The 23,816-nt window shown below is 40.9% G+C and overlaps 1 protein-coding gene across 7 annotated transcripts in view; it reads right to left on the reverse strand.

The window, feature by feature from the left end:
* The window catches only part of DOCK9 (dedicator of cytokinesis 9), a 288,455-nt gene that overhangs the window by 122,089 nt on the left and 142,550 nt on the right, over positions 1 to 23,816 (reverse strand). For all 7 annotated transcript variants that reach the window (XM_082602533.1, XM_082602537.1, XM_082602535.1 and 4 more), the window contains exons 3-9: positions 18,873 to 18,962; positions 15,396 to 15,478; positions 13,402 to 13,471; positions 11,536 to 11,631; positions 10,399 to 10,533; positions 4,093 to 4,267; positions 3,091 to 3,158 (exon numbers count right to left, since the gene is read on the reverse strand). In XM_082602533.1, the coding sequence (XP_082458659.1) occupies positions 3,091 to 3,158; positions 4,093 to 4,267; positions 10,399 to 10,533; positions 11,536 to 11,631; positions 13,402 to 13,471; positions 15,396 to 15,478; positions 18,873 to 18,962 (717 nt within the window). The remainder of the gene's footprint in view (positions 1 to 3,090; positions 3,159 to 4,092; positions 4,268 to 10,398; positions 10,534 to 11,535; positions 11,632 to 13,401; positions 13,472 to 15,395; positions 15,479 to 18,872; positions 18,963 to 23,816) is intronic.

A 23,816-nucleotide genomic window follows, 5' to 3' on the forward strand; every position in this document is an offset into this window, starting at 1 on the left:
ATTAAATTACACCTTTGCCCGCCCCCACTGTTCTAGTCCTTTCTCTACAATCTGACGTAACTGCGGCCTGATCTCCCCATGGACCTTTCCCTGGTGCTGGCCTCTTAACCTCCTCACCCCGACTAAACTCTCCCTCCTTGCCTAGCTGTGCAACTGGAGCCTCCCTCCCCCTCCCACACGCCCTCCCACCCCTATTCAATCTCACACTCTGGAATCCATTCCTTCTAAAATCAGGATGACCAGCTATCAATCAACCTCCTTCCTTTCTTAACAGGTACAAATGATCCCACCCCAGATACACTGGAGGGGGTTATAAATAGTCAAAACCACTCACACTCGGGGCCCTGGATGATGAAGGGGCTGAGAGCCGGGCACACTGGTGCCTGAGCCCCTCACACTGCACTTCTGCCACCAAGCAGGCGGACAAGAGGCATCACCAACAGACACCTGCCCCACAAGCAGGATGGCAGCATGCTGGTGAATAACAGCACATCTTAATTTTCTTTTTTTTTTCTCTTCGAAAAATTACCTTCTGCACTTTTTCTACCTTCTTAAGTTAAAATGGTTTAAAAACACTTGAGAGCTGGCGGGGCGGGGTGATGCGGGGAAACAACAGTTAAGTCCCCTATAATGATGCACTTTTTAGGTTCTGACCATGACCCACAGTAAGAAATACATTTACATCACAACCCCACACACACATACACAAACACACTCACTCTCTTTCTACATATATATATCAACATATGATATATGCATGATATACACATATATCTTAAATAATATCTATCATTATTAAAGGCAGTGCACTTTAATATCCTCTATTCAATTCTATCCATTTTTTTATTCTGGGTCACATAATGTTGAGCTAAAGAAGCCTGACACAAAGAGTCATACGTATGATTCCATTTTTCGGAAGGTCTAGAATAGTCAAAACTAATCTACAGTCATAGAGGTCAAAACAATGAGAATGTCAGCTGGGAGGGAAGATACAAGACAGTCTGCTGAGGTGCTGGAAATGTTCTATATGTTGATATGGATGGGGGTTATGTGGGTGCACAAACATGAAATCCATCAAGCTATACAATTAGGGCCTGAGCATTTTACTCTATGTAAGTTCTACTTCAATAAAAAAAGAAGAAAAAATTTAAAAGTAAATGAGAAATGGCGATTGAAACCAATTAATTTAATTTAATTTAATTAGACCAATTTAATTACTTTTTACCAACTAAAATAGCTTCAGCTAACTTGGTCATTACCCACCAGTTTGAAAAACAGCTTCAAATATGTTTTATAAATATGTATATATATATATATATATATTTTTTTTTTTTTTTAAAGAATAAATATATGTGATATATATCTCCTTAGGTCTTAGGATCAAGGGATTCTGAAGGCCAGGTAGTAGCAGGCAGTGAGAGAAGAAAGGAAGGCACAACTCCTGTAGTCTTCACAAGAAAAAAAACATTTCTAATTAATCAACATTAAGCTCAAATAATATGAGTCTTCTCCTAGGTATCCACTGCGTTCACCCAGTAAGTGTAGAAAGTTAACTTTCTAAATTCTAGATTGCACTGCATATATTATCTGTTTCAACAGACATTTTGCTTTGAGAAATCATGAACCCCAAAACATAACAAAAAAGCGAATCTCAATGCAAAATATGACACACCGAAGTTCATAACATGAAAGCACAAACACATAAGCTAAACTCTTCCCAGCCTAGAGGGAGGTTACGATGGTGGCACTAAACTTAGCTTTTTAATAGGCAGGTGCTAAACAGATACTGTGGTAACAGTCAAGTGCTAAAGAAAAACAATGCTCTAAAGTCCTAGCCAGGGAAGGAGACTTTATATTTTAGAACGGCTACGTTGTCTTAAAGTAAAGGTCAATGTTGAATGCTAGTCTACTTAGAATGGTATATAGATAAACCATGTTTTCTATTACAGTGTTTAAGATACGGGTGTGTAGCGTCTCTATTTCACTGTATTCACACACACACACACACACACAAAAGAATAGAAAGGCAATAACAGAGTAAGAATATAAAGGGCCAAAGAAGACAAGGATATTTCTCTCATTTAAAAAGAATTATTCAGAGATGCACACAAGGAGGCAAGTACAAGGATATTCATTGTAGCATTGTTTGTAATAGAAAAAACTGAAAATAATAGAACTGCTAAAATAAAATGCTTACACAATGCAATAAAGGGTATGAATTAGATCTATATACCAACTTGGATGGATCTCAAAAACAAGGCTAATTTAAAAATAAAAGCAAGTGCAGAATAATATGTTAGCATTTATATAATATGTTAAGCGTACAAAACATAGCCACATATTATTATGATAGGTACATTGGTAAAGATATGAAAATCAAATGGAAGTATTTCCAGAAAACTCACAATAGTGGTTGTCTCTAGTTGAGGTTGTGGGGGAAGAAAGGAATGGAGTACAGATGATGTTTAAAAAAGAATTTCAAGTTTAACTGATCTTTTTATTTCTTTAAAAAATGTTGAAGCTGAAAAGACAACACAGTAACAGGTGTTGAATCTGGGTGGTGGGAATATGGTTGTTTCGATCTTCGTGCTTTTCAGTAACTTTTTGAGTTTCTCAAGATTATAAAAAACAGGTGAAACTTTTTTTTTTTTTTCATTCAGACTGACCCGGGAAAATTTCATATAACTCAGGCAACCCTTTTTGGTTCAGTAACAAGATTATTACTTATCCATCCTTTTTGGAATTATCTCTATCAACTTGAATAGGGGAAGCATATGTGTGAACATAGTAAGTAACATGTTACTATGGAAACATTTACCTGTGCACCTTGGTTATTTCTTCAATACTTCTAATGTGGTATTAAGTATTACGTGGGGAAAACAAAGAATAACAAAAAGAGAATACTTTGTAAGGCACTTTCTGGAAAACAGACTCAAATCTGACTTAAGTCAGCAATGTATTTCACTTCACCAAATACTGAAGTCAAAAAATAGCAGTAACTACAACATGATTTTAATAATTTACTATAATGTATTTGTTAATCATTTCAATATCATTCTATGAAGAGCAGAAGATTTAAGATGATGTTACCTTGGCAAGTTCAGGCAGGTAGCTATCTAAACCGGAAACGGAACCTTCTATTTTGCTTTGTTCATCATCTAAAACAGCAAAACAGATTACCTAAGTCACTCATAGTTGAAAGCATTTTATTTAAAACAGGAGGAGGAAGGCCGTTTCTCTTATGTGCCCTTTAACACAGTGGTTTTCAACTCTGGATACCCAACAGAAACACCTCAGAGCTTTTAAAAAATGCTGATGCCAGGCCCAGTGGTGAGAGCTGAACATTGATGGCTGGAGCAGCACGGGCAGTGTCTAACCAGAACTGTCAAGAGCTATGAACAGCAGCCCATGTGGCCACACCCACCAGGCACCAGCCCAGGCCAACTAAACCAGAATCTCTGGTGGGACAAAGGAAAGAGTACTTGTTAAAAGTGTCCAGGGACTTCTAAGGCACAGCCAGAGCTGGGGATCACCTGTCTAAGCGCCTGAAATAAAACATGAATTGTCAAGAACATAGCCAGATTTTCCCAACCAATTTAATCTGTGGCTTCTGCCCGTCCTAACTTTGACTTGAAAATTCCAAAGGATATGATTAACGATAACAATAAAAGCTATAATTAGTATTTGAAGTGCCGACTCCATGCCAGGTACTTGAGATACATTATCTTGTTTAATCTTCCCATCGACCAGCAAGTTCCGTTTTTAGTCCCATTTTACAAGAGAGTAATCCAAGGCTCTGAAAACGTAAGTGGCTCGTCCAAGGTCTCACAGCTGAAAAATGGTATTGCTGGGACTTGAACTCAGGTATTCCTTTCTGCCTCCAAAGCTGTGATTCTTCTCATTATACAAATGATGTCAGGGTAGGACATTCTACTGGGACAAAATCTTTGCTGACAGGTTATCTGTAAGGAGCTCATGTCTGTCCCACCTCCATGTACCTGTGCAGTAATCTGGCTACTTCCTGTGCCCTCTGGCAAAATAGAAGACACCCGCAGAGTGTGCATGCTCCTGGGGAAAGCTATACCCGCCTACCTTCGTGAGAGTCTCCGTTTCGCTTTTCTTGCATTGCAGCTTCAAAGTTGAGCTGGAGAATCTTGTTCAGAGTTGTGATCCACTCTTCCATTTCCACTTCACTGTCTGCTGCCAAAAGGTAACTACTTTTGTCCTGCATCTTGAGCTCAAAAGCAAAACGCCTGACTTTGTTGTTCTGAAACAGAAAAAGGGTAAAGGGACACATTTTAGAAGAACTGGAACAGCCTTAAAAATTCTTCTCTTTATTATCTGCTGATGGGTACTATCTCATCGGCATTTCGGACCAAGTTATTTAAAAAGGCAAGCCCCTTCCCAATAAACCCCCATCTGTATCCACCTTCCCTGAATTATTTTCTTCATGGCTTTATTTTCCCATCTGACACATTACACATTTTACATATTTATTTGTTTGTCCCACCCAATGAAATGGAAGCTCTTCAGAGCAGAGATTTCTTTTGTTCAATGCTACATCCCTATTTCTAGAACACTGCTTGGCAAATAATAGGCTCTTGAAAAATATCTGAATGAATGAAACTTCACTGAAAATTTTCAGTTCCTCTAGCTCCTATCTTTTTTAATGAAGTACTATGTGGTATCACATTTTAAAAGCAAACCATTATCTATCAATATGTCTGATTTCCTTCCCTGGAACTTTCTCATCATTTGTGAGGCCCAAAAGGTATTTAGATTCCATGTCTACCTTCCTCCAGCTCCCCTCATGCCTCCAGCTTTTATGCCTGTGAAAGGGTATCTTACTCAAAGTATAAAAACCGCAGTCCATGTGCGTTAAATGATGAAGGATGAATGTGCACGAGGCCAGGGTTTCTCCACTTTGGCACTACTGACGCTTGGGGCCGATAACTGTTATGGGGACCATCCTGTGCACTGTAGCCTGTTTAGAAGCAGCCTGGCCTTACTCCTTAGATGCCAGTAGCATAGCCCCCCAGTTGTGAAGATCAAAACATGTCTTCAGATATTATCAAACATCCCCTGGGGGGTAAAATCGCCCTGGCGACTGCACTAGATAAAGGTTCAGCTCCGAGGAACATGACACAAGACTCCTGGTACTTACAGGCTGAGGGACGTGACATCACAAACTCCCACCAACGTGCGGCGTCCGAGCAGAGACCTTGCCCACTAAAATTCTAGCTGGTTAGCCGCAGTCCCTGAGGGGGCTCTCAGCGAATGTCTTGGGGACAGGGTGGCCCTCCCAAAGTCTCCTCTGTGACCTCTGCAGCATGGTTCTCAGGAGACAACTGCTCCCAGCAGAGCATGCAGACCACTGTGCACAAGGCCACACACCTCACTTCACAGCAAGAGTCCGAGAAGGGGTCAAAGGCCAGATATGAGAGGAGCTCTCTCCCCTGCACTCCTCACCTACTCATTACTATGAAAATAAGTTAAAAGTAGGGTGAGCATTAGGCCTTGATTCTGAATTATTCCTCTTTCTGAGCCTCAGTTTCCTTATCTGCAAAAGAAGTGCAATCAACTTCAAGGTTCTAAAATACTTTTAGGGCTCAAGATTCGTAACTGGATTCTTTTCAGGTCTATTTTTAAATTTTAGTATAGGCATTTCTTTGAACTCATAGCATTAATCAACTAATTTTTTTACAATGTCCAAAAGCAATATTAAAAAAAAAAAACCCTGAAATACTTAAGCAACAACTTTTGGAGGTGAGCTTACAAACGGATGTGGAGATAAAAACAAATTATTTAAACATGTTGAAGCCTTAGACACAATTCATTAAATGTAAAACACCATCAGCCACACCTGCAAAAAGAATACGAAGGAAGGGATGGCCACTGAAGTCAGAACTTTAGATTCTGAAATGTATTCCAGAGACTGAGTGATCGGGGACTCTGTACTGTAAATCATCTATACTCTGCTGAAGACAGGCAACAAAACTCTCATAAAACAAAACTAATTACTGCTACTTTCCAAATGAGGTTGCCAAATATATTTAGTTTTGCTTTAAACATTTTTTTAAAGTCAGTGCCAGAAAACTCAACTAAAATGTAACTGAAAAGGTCTCTCAGCTTAAGAATACAAATCAAACTCCCACTTGGGAATCCCACACAAGAAGTTACTTCACTGTCATTGACAATTCGCTCTGGTACTCCTTCCTTTATGCGGTGAATAAACATACTTTGATATAACTTGGTTTCTACAGTGGCAGCTTTCAGCTGAGTTTGGGTTACAAGCTGAGAGTGCCATGTGCCAATTAGCTGTTGACGCAAAAATATTTCTCAATGAATATTAAGTGGTGCTATCAGCTTGATCTAGGGTTTGGTCCTGCACTAGAGGACCAAAAACAATGTTTTTGGGAGTTTTTTGTTGTTGTTTTTAAACTAGTCACCAGTAACTAAAAATACCAAGATTTAACTAAAATTTTGTATTTCTGGTTTTCTTGAACCAGATAAGCTGGCAGTGCCACCCAGCACATCAGCTGCCCCTTTAAACAGGACCACTTGTGCTCCAGTTTGTCACAGTCCCCAGCATTCCCTATCGCTTTATGCCCAGGCCTCCTCTTTCACTTAATTTATCTGCTTGGCCCCTGTAGCCATCTGAGTTTGGACCCCCAACTTCCATGCTGACCATGATGAAGCAACAAGGTCTGGACTTATATTCCCAACATAACTACTAGAAATAACTGGGCAAAACAGATGAAACAACTGTTTTTAAGGTATTTTGCAACCATCAGGGCAGCCCTGTGATCCCTGATAGAAAGGAAATAGAGGAGGTGAGCCCTACCATCACCTCATCACTTTCTGCCTGGAGGCCATATCTGGACCCAGGAAGGTGAGCCTGAACAGAGTCCAGCAGTCTTGCTAACTGAGGAGGCTGCCCAGAGTTCAGAAGACCCAGGTGGCTAGAACATGCAGGACAGAGCCTCCAGAACAAGAACAGACTTCTCAGCACAAATAGATAACAGAGATCTAAACTTAGCAAAAACTCATTCATTACATGTTTATTTTCTCCTTATGTCATGCCTTAACAAAAAAGCTTACCAAAAAAATCAAAATCGACACAATGACCTAAATTTCAGGTCACCATAGATAAGAGATAAGGAGAAGACCGTGAAGAATAGGGAATAACATAAGACTCCAAAACAACACAAGCATCTAGAAGACAATGGAACGCCTTCAAATTCTAAGGTAAGTTTCATCTAACTGTCAAAAAATTAAGACCTTACACATGATTTCCAGGAAGCTCCTGGAGGATGTGTTCCTCCAAAACAAGAAAGGAAAATGAGAAAGAAGACGACATAGGATCCTGGAAACAAGGAATTGACACAGGCAGGACAGCAAAGGGAATTTCCAGGATGGTGACTGTGCAGAGGCTGAGGAAGCAGTCAGTCCAGCTTAGAGCATGAAGGAGGGTTGCAGGAGCTAAAGTCCTCTCTAGCATCACATCATGTCCACAACTAATGAATGAAGAGCAGCGAACAGTCCTCATCTAGCAATGTGGAGGCAAATCCCAAGGGAAAAACAGTGGAAACAGTTGAAAATGACCATTTCAGGGAGTGGGGAGTAGGTGAAGGGAGGTGATGCTGGCAGGACTGTGCCTTTAGTACCACCTCTCTGTGCTGTTTGACATTTAAACCAGATGAATGTAGTATTTGGATGAAAATGCAATTTCATTTTAAGTAAACATGTGAATGCATAAGCAGGTATACCTGAGGGTCAAACCAGAGCTGTGTCTCTAACCTTAGTCACACTGGCCCCACAAGACAACCTTTCTTAGAGAATCGAGCTTTGGGCTAATGTCACCAGCGAACACTGAGTCACCTTAAGGAAGAATTCTCTGATAATGGTGACTGCGTCTATTGGGAAGAGGCGTCAAGAAGATTGTTCGTTCATCACACAGGGCCCTCTGTATGAGGGCCCCCAAGAGAAACGTCTGAATGCACTTCATTCTGAGATTACTCGGGCAGCTTCTGACTAATTGGACTGCTTGTATCTACAGACACTGGGCAACTGAACGGGTCTCCAAGCTAGAAAGCGTAGAGCCTGGTTTGTCACCCACCGTAGCAGGTGTTAGGTCTCTAAAATACATGCTTTTTCCTTAACTTAATCCCACTTGATCTCCTCCCTACCCTGACTCCTCTCACAACACTTTAAATTTATATCGGCCTGTGTTTTACGTGCCCTTGTAAATTGCTGCCTTCGATCTTCCTGGAAAACGGGAGGGGAGTGGATGAATGGATGGACGGATGAACAGACAGATGGGGAAACTGCCAACCTGCTTCCAAAGGCAATTCTACAAAGGCACGGAAGGAGGCACACCACACTGGTTAGGGTAGCTCTCTGAGAAAGGGAGACATGGGGTCAGCAGGGACTTCTGCACTGCCTGTGATGTCTAACAGTTCATAGTACAGATACAGCCATGTCTCGGGTATGAGTAAACTAATGTTAGGACGAGCTCCACAACTGTAACAGCACTATGACACCAAACCCTAACCCAGCCCTGATGCTGGCCGAATGCTTACCATGTGCCAGCACTGCTCTGAACTCTTTACATGTACTGAGTAATCCTCTCCATAGCCATAGTCAGCACTGTCATTATCCCTATTTAACAAACGAGGAACCTGAGGCACAGAGAAGTTGAAAAATATCTCCCAGGTTATAGAGCTGTAAGCGGTAGAGCGGGGATCTGAACTCAGTCTGAATCTGAAACCCAGTCTCTTGGCCAATATACTACTGTGCCATTGATACTATCACGATAAAAGTCATCACAAAGATGCTAAGAACTGTTCTGAATATCTCCAAGTTAACTCATCCAATCCTCTTACCCTATTAAGGAAATATGATCATTATCTGAATTTTGCATGTGAAGAAACTTCACTTAATAGCCAGTCCAAGGTCACATAGTTAAAAAGTAGCTGAGGGGCCTCCCTGGTGGCGCAGTGGTTGAGAGTCCGCCTGCCGATGCAGGGGATACGGGTTCGTGCCCCGGTCTGGGAGGATCCCATATGCCGCGGAGCGGCTGGGCCCGTGAGCCATGGCCGCTGGGCCTGCGCGTCCGGAGCCTGTGCTCCGCAACGGGAGAGGCCACAGCAGTGAGAGGCCCACGTACCGCGAAAAAAAAAAAAAGAAATATTATCTGTAGGATTTTTTTTGAACCTGCAGAATTTTGATCTTGTCACAAATATTTTAACGATTATTAGAGTTAATTCTATCAAGACTGAAAATAAAGTCAGTTTGACCTTAGTTGTATCAATTCCTCTATAAGTTTGTACTTTTTCTCATTGAGAGCCGTTATGTGAAGATCTGATTAGTGGCTGAATTCCTATAGTCTCACAGGACATTTCCCTGTGACCACAGGTAGAAGCTCAATACCTAAATATAATTCAGTTAATGACCCAGTTCATAGAAGCAAAGCTTATCATCTTGACTAAACTGAGTAGGTAATTTAACCTTCCAATAATTTGAATTGTTAAATGCACCATAAAACAGAGATTCTAGTTGCCTTTAATATCTTCTCTCAGGTCATGACTAAACGCAGCTTTCAATGACCTGCAAAGAGGCTGGCCTGTGAAACTCATCTAACAACATTCAGCTCTGTTTTTGCTTATAAGTGGAAGACACACATGTAAGTTACAACAGTGAGAGGCCCGCATACCGCAAAAAAAAAAAAAAAAAAAAAAAAGTAGCTGAGGACTTCCCTGGTGGAGGCGTGGTTAAGAATCCACCTGCCAATGCAGGGGACACGGGTTCGAGCCTTGGTCTGGGAAGATCCCACATGCCACGGAGCAATGAAGCCCGTGCACCACAACTACTGAGCCTGCGCTCTAGAGCCCGTGAGCCACAACTACTGAGCCTGTGTGCCACAACTACTTGAGCCTGTGCGCCACAACTACTTAAGCCCGTGTGCCTACAGCCCGTGCTCCACAACAAGAGAAGCCACTGCAATGGGAAGCCCGCGCACCACAATGAAGAGTAGCCCCCGCTCGCTGCAACTAGAGAAAGCCCGCGTGCAGCAATGAAGACCCAATGCAGCCGAAAATAAATAAACAAACAAATAAATAAATTTATATTTAAATTAAAAAAGTAGCCGAGCCAGGTTTTAAACGTAAAAACTCACACGCAGAGCACCTGGGCCTCCTACAACAGAATTCTGCGTGTGTGTTGTACCCACTATCTTCTAAAATGACGAAAAACAAGCCTTTAACTCATTTTTAAGTCTGCTATTATACTTCTACCACGAATATTGCCATTTTTTGAAGTGTTTGCTTAGATCTGCTAATTCATAGATGGTACTTTTACAATGAGAAAACTCAACGATAAAACTCGTGTCGTATTTACCTGAACCACACCCATACAGGAGTCCAGAAATATTGATCCTTTTGGTTCCTTGGAGATCTTTTCATCTTTATAAAAATTCAAATTGTAGGACCCATCACCAAGTTGAATCAAGTGGAAAAATCGTCTTTTAAACGACTGAGAGAAAAATACACACATAATTATGGTTTCAAGATGAAAACAGCCACAACCTCTCTCAATAACTCACAAGTACACCCTATGAAAAAACCATTTCAGTTCTCTCCAAAACAAATCTAATTCTGGCCAGCGCCCCAGGTAACTGGGTGAGTTAAGACTCTCCATCACATCTAATAATTTTACTGAATTTAAATTCTGTGGAGTTGGTTCACTAAGCATTCCTGGGTCATTTTTCTCACCCACAGAATCAGAGATTTTTACATAACCACCCAGAAGCGGTGCAGTGAATTCTAATTTGGGATGGAGCTCAGTCTAATTTGGGATGGAGCTCAGAAGGATGGAAACTTTCTCAGATCCCCAGGGTGTCTTGCTCACACAGAGTAGGAACTGTTCTCTGCCTCACGGAACTGGACGATTTTCCAGCCTCAGGATTACAACAATCAGCATTTCCCCTGATTTAACGTTTATCCCCTGCCCATCCTACCTCACTTCCACTGTTTCTCTTTATTATTAATTCTGGCCTTTCACTGGTCCTACTTCTCTCCTGAATAGTTTTTACACTAGTTTTACTTTTCCCTTGACAACCCCCTTCCAATTTAACCATTTTCCCTTTAGTCCTTGATTTTTGCTTTTCTTGACTTTATTGCAGGAAGACCTCCATGAAAGTGCTTAGGTGTAGCCCCTCCGTGATGTTCTACAAGGTACCAAGTATCCCTTTTGTAGTCAATACGGAGAAGAAAGGCTGTAAGGCGACTGCACCTTCACACCAGACTTAGGATGATCTCATCACGCTGGTGGTTGGAGGGTGACAAGGGGAGCGGGTGGAAATGGGGCTGTACCAGTGGGGGTCGATCACCGATCACCAGGGAGGCATCTCACTAACCAGACAATGTCACTTTTGTCAGGAAAAACAGCATGCCCATTCATCTTGAGCATCACTCCCAAGACCCACAGGAAAAAAGGGGCTTAGTAAGGGGAGAGCAGGGTGATGGGCCTCCTTACCCTCATGGTCACGCTTATTGCACTGTTCATGTTGCCTTTGTACAGCCATCCGTGCTTGGTGATCCCACCCTTCTGAGAGCCGAGGGAAGCAGCATCCTAGGAGACAAGGGCAACACCGCAATCAATCTCCCGTTATTACTGATGGGAAATGCATTCAATTCATACCAGGTTGCCCCTCACCCCTTTACTGGAGTAACCGTCTGGCACTCACACCTACTGTGTCCACTTACCAATAAAAGAGGCGGAACAAGCCTAAATTTCTGCAAACTCTAGTCCATTAAAAAGCAAAGCTTGTTCTAGTGCAAGTTTTTTTTTTTTTTCCTCCCCAAGTGTTTTAAGTGTTTAATGAGCCACAAAAAGTACATACCATACTTAACCACTCAAGTTGTAAGGTCTCGCCCGGTTTGATGAAAAATGTTTTCACATTACACTCCCATATAGTTGGAGGACAAAAGCAAATTCCTGGAAAACTTCCCAGATGCTTAGTTCAGGGAAAGGTGAATAAGAAAGGAAGGAAATATGAGGCAGGCAATAAAGAAAGCAGAGATAAAATGCTGGGGCAACAGAAAAGAGGGAAAGAGAGAGGCAAGACCACAACAGGGAGAGAGGAAAGGAGACAGAAAAGTGAAGGGCAACAGCTAGCAAAGTAAAGAAACATGTTTCCTCAAGTTCTGACCCGAACACTGAGATCTGGGTTTAAGGGCCTGGGGCTGCCAGCTGCTGCTATAAATAAGTCAGGCTTGTATTTGCACATATAATGAGCAGACAGATGAAATATACGCACACACACATACACAATGTGGCAGACCTTCCACCACATCCTGACCCCGCCCCTTCCTTATGCTCTAAGACCTCTGCCTTGTGACTCTGCCCCCTAAGACTGTGTCCAATACACACTTGAGTAGGAGCCTTAGGAATCGAGGACTACCCTGTCAGGTCACCCAGCTCACACCTCCTGAGGACTAGTCTAATTATGATGCTTATTTTTGTAATCAAGTAGACAACTGCAGAAAGACCTGTCTTACGCTTTGTCTGAGACCACCTCAATTTTAATATTGGTGGTTTTACTGTTGTTATTATTAGTGATAACAGAAGTAACTTATCTGTCTAGGATTTTACAGTTCGGTGTGTGCGCTTATGTGCATTATTTCAATCGGTCTTCCTCTTACTATTAATCGGCACCTAGTTTTTAATATCTTATTTTTCATTTTGAATGACCACTCTTCCCAGAATATTCTTAAAGTGGTTTCTAAAATAATGTGCTAACATGGACGTTGTTAACACTCACAATTAGGCATCTAATACTGAGTACGGAAGAATAAGTAATGCGGAGATGGGCAGCACTAACTTTTTATTACATTTTCCTTGCTCAGGGGACACGGTCACCTTAACGCCCGGCTCTCTTTATACACTTCTCTGGCCATAATGTTCCTCCAATAGTAGGGGGAGTGGGCTTGTTAAATTCAGAGGTTCTGGGTACTATCTACTTTACTCAAAGCCCTCACTGAAGAAACAGCCATTTAAAATCTACTGGCTGCCAGTTTGTTTCAAATAGCCTGCTGAAAAACAACCAAAACTCAGGATCTAAGTAATCTTGATCTTTTAACAATGTAGCCAAATCTTGTCCAGGACTTTGAAAATGATCTCAGAACAAATAAACAAGGACCAGAGGAACAGGCAATGCTAAGCAGTCAAGTTGAAACAGAGACCTTATTTCAATCAATCAAACAATACATTTTTTAAAATTCCTCCCCTGTTTCAAGAAACATTCCAATTCCTGTTTTGGCTAAATGTTGGTAATTCTCCAATAAATCTTCTAAATCTGTGAACTAAATCAATTCTTAGATCCGTAAGCAAGCATCCTACCTCATCTTTGTCCACCTCCTCATCAACTTCATAGACATGAACTGGAAGTTTATCCAACTTGGCCACTTTGCTTTAAAAAGAAGAAAGAATCTTGTTTTATAATTACCTAATCTATGAAGAGATGCTGCATTTCTTCCCCCATCAAAGGAACCAGCATTTAACAAATCCAAAGCTGGCCCACTTGGCTAAAGAATAAAAACAATAGATGAAGTTGCTTTTCAAAAAGTGGGTGATCCAAGAGTTAGAGAGCTCCCAAAAGCTAGGTAGACAAGACGGCATGGCTTGTTGGGAGTTATGTAGATTACAAATGGGAAAGTGTATTAATAAATAAACACATGGTAGGATAACTTTTAATACGAAGTTTAAATGAGGTCACTCCACTTGAAGTGACTGGAAACCACAGTCTTGATGATGATGGTATTAACAACAAAAACAGGACAATAACGGTATCAGTCATTAGACAGTCATTAAACAGTTATTATGTGCTAGGCACTGTGCTGTACTTCACATGTGTTACCTCCTTTAGTCCTTTAGATGGTGGGGACTGGTGCTAAGACCACTTAATAGATGAGGACACTAAGGCTTACAGAGGGTAGAGTAAGTAGATGATGCAGGCCGACTACAGAGTCTATGTTGTTGGTTTTTTTTTGCGGTACGTGGGCCTCTCACTGTTGTGGCCTCTCCCGTTGCGGGGCACAGGCTCCGGACACGCAGGCTCAGCGGCCATGGCTCACGGGCCCAGCCGCTCCGTGGCATGTGGGATCCTCCCGGACCGGGGCACGAACCCACGTCCCCTACGTCGGCAGGCGGACTCTCAACCTCTGCGCCACCAGGGAAGCCCGAGAGTCTATGTTCTTAATCACTGTTACAACCTTCGTCTCCTTCTCATCACACAACTGAAATTCTTATTAACGCCCAGAGGTCAAATCCACCAGCAGTAAAAGTATATCGTATAAAATACACTGTATCCCCGGTCGGTTCTCTTTCAGTCATGAGAAGAGCATGAACAAACCTATCAGTGAAGACAGCTTTACCAACCAAACAGGAAGAATTAAGTCCCCAAATAAGTACTGGCTACATACAGAAGTAAGAAGCATACCCATCTGGAGAAGACAATGCTGGAAGGGAGTGTTCTCAGCCGAGGTTTAAAAAGAGGCAATTGGGAAGTTGGCTGGACACTCTTAAGGAGTGGCTGAACCACACAAACAGATGAAACAAACAGCTAGGACCACTGAGAATAGTATAAACATTTCAAACTCATAGATGCAACAAACCCTAAGAAAAATTTATTAATAGGGTCTTAATCAAAATTTTCATTGGCAACAGTTACTTTTGAAACACAATCCATTATTTGCTTTCAATTTTCATAATAAACTAAAATCTGCCAACTGTGTTATTTCAGGATGTACCATTTTATAACAGATACCCTCTCAAGGCAAGACCTAGCTATACCTGGTTTACTTTAACTACTGCTCATCAATCTAAACACACGTGTTTTTGGTATATTTTAGAATGAGTTAATACTTTAAAGGAGGTAAAGAAATTTGGGGAAATGCTTGTTCTTTGATGTACATTTTTTAAATATAAAATTTGTTCAATATAAAATGCTTTCCATGTCTTTTCAAAATATTCTTTTTAAGATAAAACACACCTCAGCATATTTCAAAACACTTACATTTTGTCTTCTGTTTCTCACTGAAAAAAATCTCACCTGTTTTTGTTTTATCAGTGGTACCCTGAGCAGAATCACTGAACATAATTAAACCATCCATGGGTTTCTTACCATCTACCAATTCCCAGAGTACTAGGTTTGAGTACTATTAACAAATACCCTGTAAACAACAGCTAACCCGTATACACACAAACCATCTAGAAATATTTTCTCTAATCACTCTGATTGCATGTGAAGTTACACATCTCCCTAGGCATTTCAAGTACAAAGAACTTTCCCTGTGTGTATAACCCCATCTTGTGTGGTCTGATCATTTACTCACTTTGGAAGCTGTCGAAACTCTCCTGAGTAATCTTCATATTTGTAGTTCACGAGATGCCAGTCAGAGTTATAGGTTTTGATGCACTATTTGGGGCGGGGGGGGAGCATAAAAAAAAGCATAAGAGAAAAAGAAAAAAGACATGTGATAACTTTTGGAGAACATTCGGGAAAGTTTATGAAGGCACACCCACACCAATATCAAAAAAATTCTTTCCCCTCAACCCTCTCATGCCTGAAATGCCACCACTAAAGGATCCTATGAAGCTTAAGAACCACTGAAACGTTACACTTGGGAGAGGGGTCATTCCAGTCATCGTCATTCATGATCCAAGAGCAGATGTTACCAGGAGACAAACCTCACCTCCTCTTGCTGCATTTACATAACAATGTGCTGTTTCTGACTTAAAACCACTTGGTTCCTAAGAAGTCACGTGGGCTTCTAGAAGAACATGAAAGTGGAAAGTGTGAACCTAAAGATACTTTCATAGTATTTACTAATATTAAAACTTGCTCATTAGTCAATATTACATACATTGGCCCTCAGATTTTCATTTTATTTATAAGGGACAGTGTGAGGTAATTAGGAAGAAAGATTTAGATTCCAATTCACAGTGGCACCATGACCTCTTCACGTGTACATGTGTGCGTGCATGTGTACAAATGTACAAAGTATGGAGCAGTCCATTGCCCGGATTCCACGGTGACACCAACCTACACGGACTGCATTAAGCTACCTCGCTATCTGACAAGCTCGACCAGCCAGCATGGTGTCTTTCATTCACCTGTCCAGGAGGATCCACTGAGTAGTGTGTAGTCTTAAGGTTATAAGGTCTCCTCCACCAGATCGTCAAATATGAATGAGTCAAAATCAACAGGTGAAGCATGTGACTTATTTGTCATCAGCGAATTTGCTTTTCTGTATGGACAGCTCTAGACTACACGTATATAGAGGTCAGTGTGGCAAAAAATGAATGAATAAAGTGAAAACATAGGTAGTTAGATGTATTAGTCATACCTAGTTGACTTGACTCTGGCTGTAACATCATGAGCAAAGTCTCTATTCTGTTGACTTCACTTCGTTGTTTATACTGTGAACCTTTTTATCTATCTCATACTTCATGCCCGAAGGCTTTCTGAAGCAAAAACCCCAAGGTCATGAAAGTAACTACAGCTAATGCCTCTTGTGCCAGGCTCTACACTAAGCACTCTATTGGCAAGGCTGTGAACGGAAGGTAGAGTAAGTTTTTTATATGGTCATTCTGAGGTGGAATAAAGAGCAGAGAAGGGTTAAAAACAAAGTCAGATGTGGGAGCTGAACAACGTTTCAATTTCTTTGTTATGTAGTTACAAATGTTTTTAAATACCATTTTATTCTTATAAATGCTTTTTTTTTAATTTCAAAGCATTTTCACATTTAGAACATCAGATATCCACACTCAAAATCACATTCCAAAACCAGTATGACTTCAGAATTATCTGTAGGTTTGGGTTTTCCCATCCTATCCCCGGGTCCATTAGCACAGCTAAGTCAGGTCAGACTATGTATGACACGGTCTTGTGGACATGCTCCTATTATCTTTGTTCTGGTTTTTCACCAAGCCCTTCGACTTCAACTTTCATACCACCAAAGTCTCTTGTAGGATATTAAACCTATTCCGAAGCATAAAATGTACCTGCCCAATTAAAAATAAATAAATAAGTATACACTTGTACATAATCAGTGCATTTATGAACAGAACACCTGAGTGCCCAGATTTTTAATATCTTAGGGAAAATGGGTAAGAAAGATAATTACAATGTTTAAACATTTTAAATTATAAGGAACTGCAAAAAACACAGTTAACCAGGTTAAGTAACTAGCGTCACTCATTTAATAAGCCATTGTTGACCACCCACAAGGCAGGCACACAGAACAAGGCAAGCAACCCACACCCCTCTGGAGGTGTAGAAAGTCTAAGAGACAAGGGGTTCAATCAGAAATCAGTACCCAGAGAACTGCATCTCTAAAGAGACAGGGATCTGACTGGGCTGATTTCATGACTGACCTTTCAAACTTGTGAAATTCAATAATATTTTGAAGTTATACTGGAAGGTTTTTGAAGTTTTTTTTTTGTTTTGTTTAAAGCCATTAGGTCATCCTCCTGTGGACAAGAGTACGGGGCGGAAGCGCTGTTGCACTCCACCCTGGTGGAAGAGGCCCAAGAGGGTGTAGCTATGTTGGCTCCTGCCCCACAGGGTGAAGTTGCTATTGCCCAACCTGCAGTGATGAGAGAACTTAATGGAGAGTTGTCCCTCGAACATAATATTTTTTTTAAGAAACTGGGAGAACTGAATTAGTGATTTAACAATTTTACTATATGCTTTAAAACAAGGATCAACAAATTTTTTTCTGCAAAAGGCCAGATAGCAAGTATTTTCAGCTTTGAGGGACACGCTGTGTCTACTGCAGCCACTGGTGTCTGAGCTGTAATGTGAAGTAGTCACAGGCATACGTGAGCAGGCAAATGGGTGCAGCTGTGCCGCAGTGTACCTTGCTTTACAAAAACAGGCTGCAGGACAGTTCACCTAATGTCCTGCTTTAAAATAAACATTTGAGACTCTGTAAACATATTTGGCTGCGTTTGTCTTGCATTAATATTACGAATAGAGTGGCAAAGGAGGTACGACAAGAAGTTACCTTTTCAGAATGATAAAAGAACACACTTCAAAAATTTTAACTATACATTCAAGTTTTCAAAAATCTCAGTGAAACTAAATGTTGTTATTGTAATGGGCCTTCGCTGAGAACAGCATAGCTTCCTTGTAGTGGGCAAATTTATTGATGGGCATATTTAGCTCCTAAATATCAACTAGGAAAATGGGGATAAAAATACACTATTTTTTAAATGAAGGAGCACTTCAAGAAACAAAATTAAAACACCTAACTCGTTCATCCTATCTAAAGGCACCTGGAGGAAGAAACAAACACCTCAAGAGAGAAAAAGCAAGCAATCTCAAAGCAATAATTTTTCTTTCCTCCTTAACGAAAGAGTCGTTTTCTGTGTGTTCAAACAAAAGTAATAATAATCATATATTGATCAGGGATAGTTAGGCTCTGCTCATTGTTACCTGGTACTTCATGAATATTGAACTAATCTTGATAATAAATTACAAGTATAAACATATAAATGAAGTCAATGAATACATAAGTGCATGTGCTGAGTCACCATTAAAAACAATATCAAAGTCTGCTAAGTGTCCAAGTGAGTTCATTCACAAGTTACGCCTATTCTAAGGCTATGAAATAAGTTTTGTAGAATTCATGTTTGTCATCAAATTGACCCCTGTTGACATTTCTGTCCAAGTTTCAGACTCTGAAAACTTCTTATTATTTTTCTATTCTAACTTCCATCATAAAAATGTAATTACCTCTTTGACACTTTCTTGAAAATAGCACTGGAATTTTTAAAAGGGGAGGAGGCATAAAAGAATACATTACCTCTGTAACAAATAAGCTCTGAGCTTCCTGCTGTGCGTTGGCAGGGATGGTGGAGCATACGTACCGCCCCTGTCGTCTCAGGATGGCTGTCTGTGAAGGAAGCACCAGGACACGACTCGGTTAAGTGAAGACGTTAAGGCGCCAGCCTCCCAGGGCAGTGGGGCCCTTCCCCTTTCTCTGCAGTCGCACCCCGTGGACCCCAGACTCCAGCTGGCTCCTTAAACTTCAAAAGGTGGGGGCAGTGGCTCCCAAGTCCTTCTGGATCACGGGCCCAAGGACCCCTCCAGGCAGGAAAGAGGCCCCTTTCAGAGACCCTAACACTCCCCCACCCCAGGTGCTTGATCTAGTCCCATGAAGTTGCCTTTTACTTGCTTGGACTGCGGCAGTTTTAAAACTGTGGTAAAACAGACATAACATTCACCGTTTGAACCATTTTTAAGTGTACAGTTCAGGGGCATTAAGTACATTCACATTGTTATACATCCATCTCTTAACTGCCTTTTACAACTGTTCTTATTCACTGCCACATCCCCAGTGGGATCCGTAGCAGGTCCTTAATATTTGTTGACTGAATCTGTGACTGTGAACACTACCTTCCCTCCTGTAACGGAGAACTGCTCCTGTTTCATGAGGCTTAAATGCTTACTCTAAATAATAAAATCTCTCATGACTTTAGGCAGCAACACACCTACCCTAATTAACACTGTAGTGTAGGGACTACAGTGTCAATTCGAGTTAACTAGGCCTTGGGCTTCAGGAAGGAATGTTCTAGATTTTTTCTCCCATGGACTGTAATCCTTGGATACTATTAACAGATCATAGTTATAAAAACAGCACACAAGAAACCAGCTTGTGGACAGAATCTATCCCATCGGTTCCTGAGGCTAATTACTAAGCTGGGATCTCCCAGCATCTGTTCCATCTGTTTTTCTTCTTCCTAAGATTGGAGGAAACTTTGGGTCAGATCTGTGGTCCCTCCTCCTCCAGCACAGGGGCAGAACTCCAGGGCATACATTTTTTTAATAATCTTATTTCCTGCCCGTATTGTCTCCCTGTTGTGTCTGCTTCACCTGTCTTTACTCTTTGCTTGCACTGTGTCCATCTTTGAAAGCAATCTTAAATCCTACTTTTACAATAAGGCTTCCTTATTCTAAAGGAAGAGAAGGAAGGAACTCTGTTCTCTACCAAAATCCTTCACAGGTGAATTATTAATTCATTCAGCTTCCTCCACGAGGGCCTTCAACACCCTGGCTCTTGGCTTCTTTGTGAAAGTCACAAATGGTGACCCTTCTTACACACCTGGTTCCATGAAATGCCATAGAGATGAATGACAGTAGGCCCTGGAGGCATAATCTATTCAAAAAGCTTCAAAGTAAAACATCGATTGTAAGAGACTGTCAAAACTGTTAAGAATCAGGTATACCAGTAAAGGGGAATTAAGAAATTATGTGCACTTCAAAGAAGGACACATTCTATACCCCCACTTACTGCGTCTCATCTTCATTTATTTGGGTCTATCACGATTTTTTGAAACTAATTATCATACTTTAAAAATGTTCATGAAATGGCTCAGGTCAAGAAATAGGACTATTAGGGTCATTTCCAGCTCATTCCCCATCAGAACATTAGGAAGAAATAAAATTTATTACAGAATTTTCCTAGTGGAATTACCAACTCAAGAAACTTTAATTATGTGACACTTTTCCAAACACCCCTTTAAGGTAAGAAAAATAATAGGAAATGAAACCTTTTTATTATTGTGGATCAAAGTGCATTACGATTTCAATTTAAAAAGAAAGCAACTTTACTCATTAAAGATAGATGACTTTTAACAGATAAGAGAGCACTGAGCATAATTAAACCAATCATCCATGTGTTTATTACCACCCACCAATACCAGAAGGGTGTAAGAAAGAAGAACACAGAAGCACAGGCTGGTACGAGAGGAAAGAGTCTAAGAGGGGAGTCTAAATCCGACAGGGAGGAGAAGCGGACATCAAGAAGATGAAGACGTGCACTGAGGCAAAGATGCTTAAGCTACACTGTACAGGACGAGTACAAGTTGTGTTTAGTACAAAAAGGAAGAGAAATGTGAAGATAAGCCTACCCTTAGAAAGTTAAAATAACAAAATCAAGTCATAATAGATGAGATTAGCTTTTTGCACACACATAAAAAGCAAACCCATTAAGTCCTAGAATTAAAAAAATATACGCCAAAGAAAAAACTGCCTAAAACTCCAATTAGCTTGAATTAAACATCTCTAAAACTGCACCAACCTACAGCCTAGTCAATGGTTTTAACTAGGGAAAGCATGAGCCAACAGAAAGAACAGGGCTTGTATGACCAAAGCAATTCTGTCAACGTCTTTGTCACCCTTTAATAGGAAAGGCTGGGGTCCATCAGGCTGTGACCCACTGGGGGACTCCTGGACTTGGCTCCAATGAGGAGTCACTGTTTGATGTCACCAGTTGCCAAGGTCTTTCCTCTTGTTCCCTCTGCTTTGAGTTTAGCCTCACCAACCCACTTGTTCATTATAATTCCCATTTCGACTCTGCTAATCAGAGAACACACAGCCAATGAATGTATTCTGATCTGCTTATTAATTCTAGTTCTCAATGCACATTATTAAATGGTATTCTGGTTTGTTTAACTTCTCCATATATTTTATGTATTAAAAGTCACATTCAGGTAATAGTCTACTGTATGTCAAACCGATTCACATTAAATTTCTATAGTTTTATTTATCTGGCTTATAAAAGAGTCCAAATCAATACCTGCAGATTTATACTCAATGAACACTAAAGCTCTTCTCAAATATGAGCTTAATTTTCTTTTTCATGGTTGTGGTATTCTTTCCTACTTTCCTATTAACTAAAATCATATTCCTGCTAAAAGATGGGTCTACGTCCACCTTATATAAATCATCCTCAAGGCGGACATTCAAAGAACATCAGTCCCATCCCTTTGTTTGGAAATAAATTATTTCCATTCTACTAAAAAAAGCTGTACATCTGCACGGGGTAGGGGGAAAAAACTGCACACTATGAAGTGTGATAAGATGCGAAAATTAAATCTAAACATAGCTAGCATCTCAAACATCCTTTGGGATATAAATCTCACAGTACAAAATACAATTTAAAACTAAAAGCCTTCTTCTAGCAACTATACTAGATTCAATTATTTTCAGTCACTGTTGTTTCTTAGGTTACACACTGGCAGTGCCTGACGCACAGAAATCCTTAATTACCTTGGCCAAGAATGGGCGTGAGTCTTATGAGGCCTTCCACAAAATGTTTGGACTAATTGAAAAGGTAACTTAGGACGGCAAAAGGAGGAGAAAAAGGTGAAGTCCTCTTCTAAAGGACTTATATAATGATGCATGGACACCTGAGAGCCTAGGCCAATCCTGATGCGACTTTTTTTTTTTAATGATATGAACTGATGAAATGCAGAGGTGCCCCCAGATCCGAATATAAAGGGTACAATTTACCACTATCTCCAAGTCTAGTTAGGATGACAAATTTCAAATAGAGCCTTTTTTATTTTAAAGACTTTTTTTTTCCTCTTGGTTGAAATGATTCCCTCCAAAAACTGGGGTCACTTTAATGGCTATGAGCCGTAATCAGGAATGTGGGATGCTCCGCCCAGGGAAGCAGGGTCCCTAAAGGGAACATACAGAGGTACCACGTTTCCTCACCTGGGCACAACCCCGGGGGCTTCTGGGCATTTCCTGCCCCTCTTTTTCACCGCTCACTGCTCTTCCCTGATGGCCTGCTGTGGCCCTGTTTCTTTAGCTCTAACTTGGAATTGCTCTTACTAATGAACATCCTGCCCCCAATCTGGCCAGGGCTCTGTCTTTCCTCCATAGGGTGCTGGCTAACACGCTACCTTGACCCCACTGAAGCTGGGATACCAAGAAGCTCAGGTTTCAAACCACAAGCAACGTGAAGCACATAACTTAATTGAACTTCCTATGGAAGAATTGGAGAAGTGATCTTGCAAAGAGGTGGGACTTGAGAGCCAGGAAACCTGAGTTCTCATCTGAGCTCTACCTCTAATCAGCTGTGAAATCTTGGAGGAAAGTTTTAACTTTCCACATCCAGAATTTTATAGGGTCTCTAAGGATTTCGTTGTGGTTTAAAAACTCCATAGTTCCATGGAATTCTAAGTCTCTCTCTCACAAGTGGTTTATTGAGTGCTACGAATTGCTTTGTGAGAAACTAAAAACTTAAAAGACATCCAGAAAAAAGATGAATACGCTGTATCTTTTTTGATTTATAGTCCTATTACCCCACTTACTTTTTTAATGAAAGGAATTGTTTTAATGTGTTTTTATGAAAAAATTGGATTAAAAGGAGGGAAGATTCACTGTGTAGACTTAAATACAGGCGTTAGTATTAAGGAAGATGTTCTTTTGTGTCATCATTTCTTTATTTTTCTAATCCTCTCAACTCAGAAGGCACCAGATTTTTTTTATTAATCACTTTACAATAGGCATTAAACTATAACAAAACAACCCTCTTAATTCCTGGTGGGAAGTATGCATATCTACTGGGTGTCTAAAGTATCATATTTTATAGGACTTACAATTCAGACATTGAAACAAAAGGCCCACCCTTCCCCTGGGACACAGGAACAATGAGCTGGAGACAATATCCCAGAGAAGTGGGTGGGCTGTAACCTGAGCCAGCTGTGCGGATCTACAAGGACTCTCCCCATCTCTCCTGTCCTAAGGAGCACAGGGCAGGGAGTGTCCGCCCTCAGACAGAAAACAGACATCACGGGCAGCCCAGGAGGGAGTGCAAGCTCAGAGATGGCTGCTCCGCGGGTGTCCTAAGCAGAAGGAAGGCAAGGCCAAAGTGCGCCACCTGAGACACAGAAGAGGTGAAGAGGGTTCTCCTCAGTAATCGGTCAGTAGGTATGGCTGCAGAACAGAGAGAGAA

This window comes from Mesoplodon mirus, assembly GCF_964341445.2.
Source record: "Mesoplodon mirus genome assembly, chromosome: 17".
Classification (NCBI taxonomy): Eukaryota; Metazoa; Chordata; class Mammalia; order Artiodactyla; family Ziphiidae; genus Mesoplodon; species Mesoplodon mirus.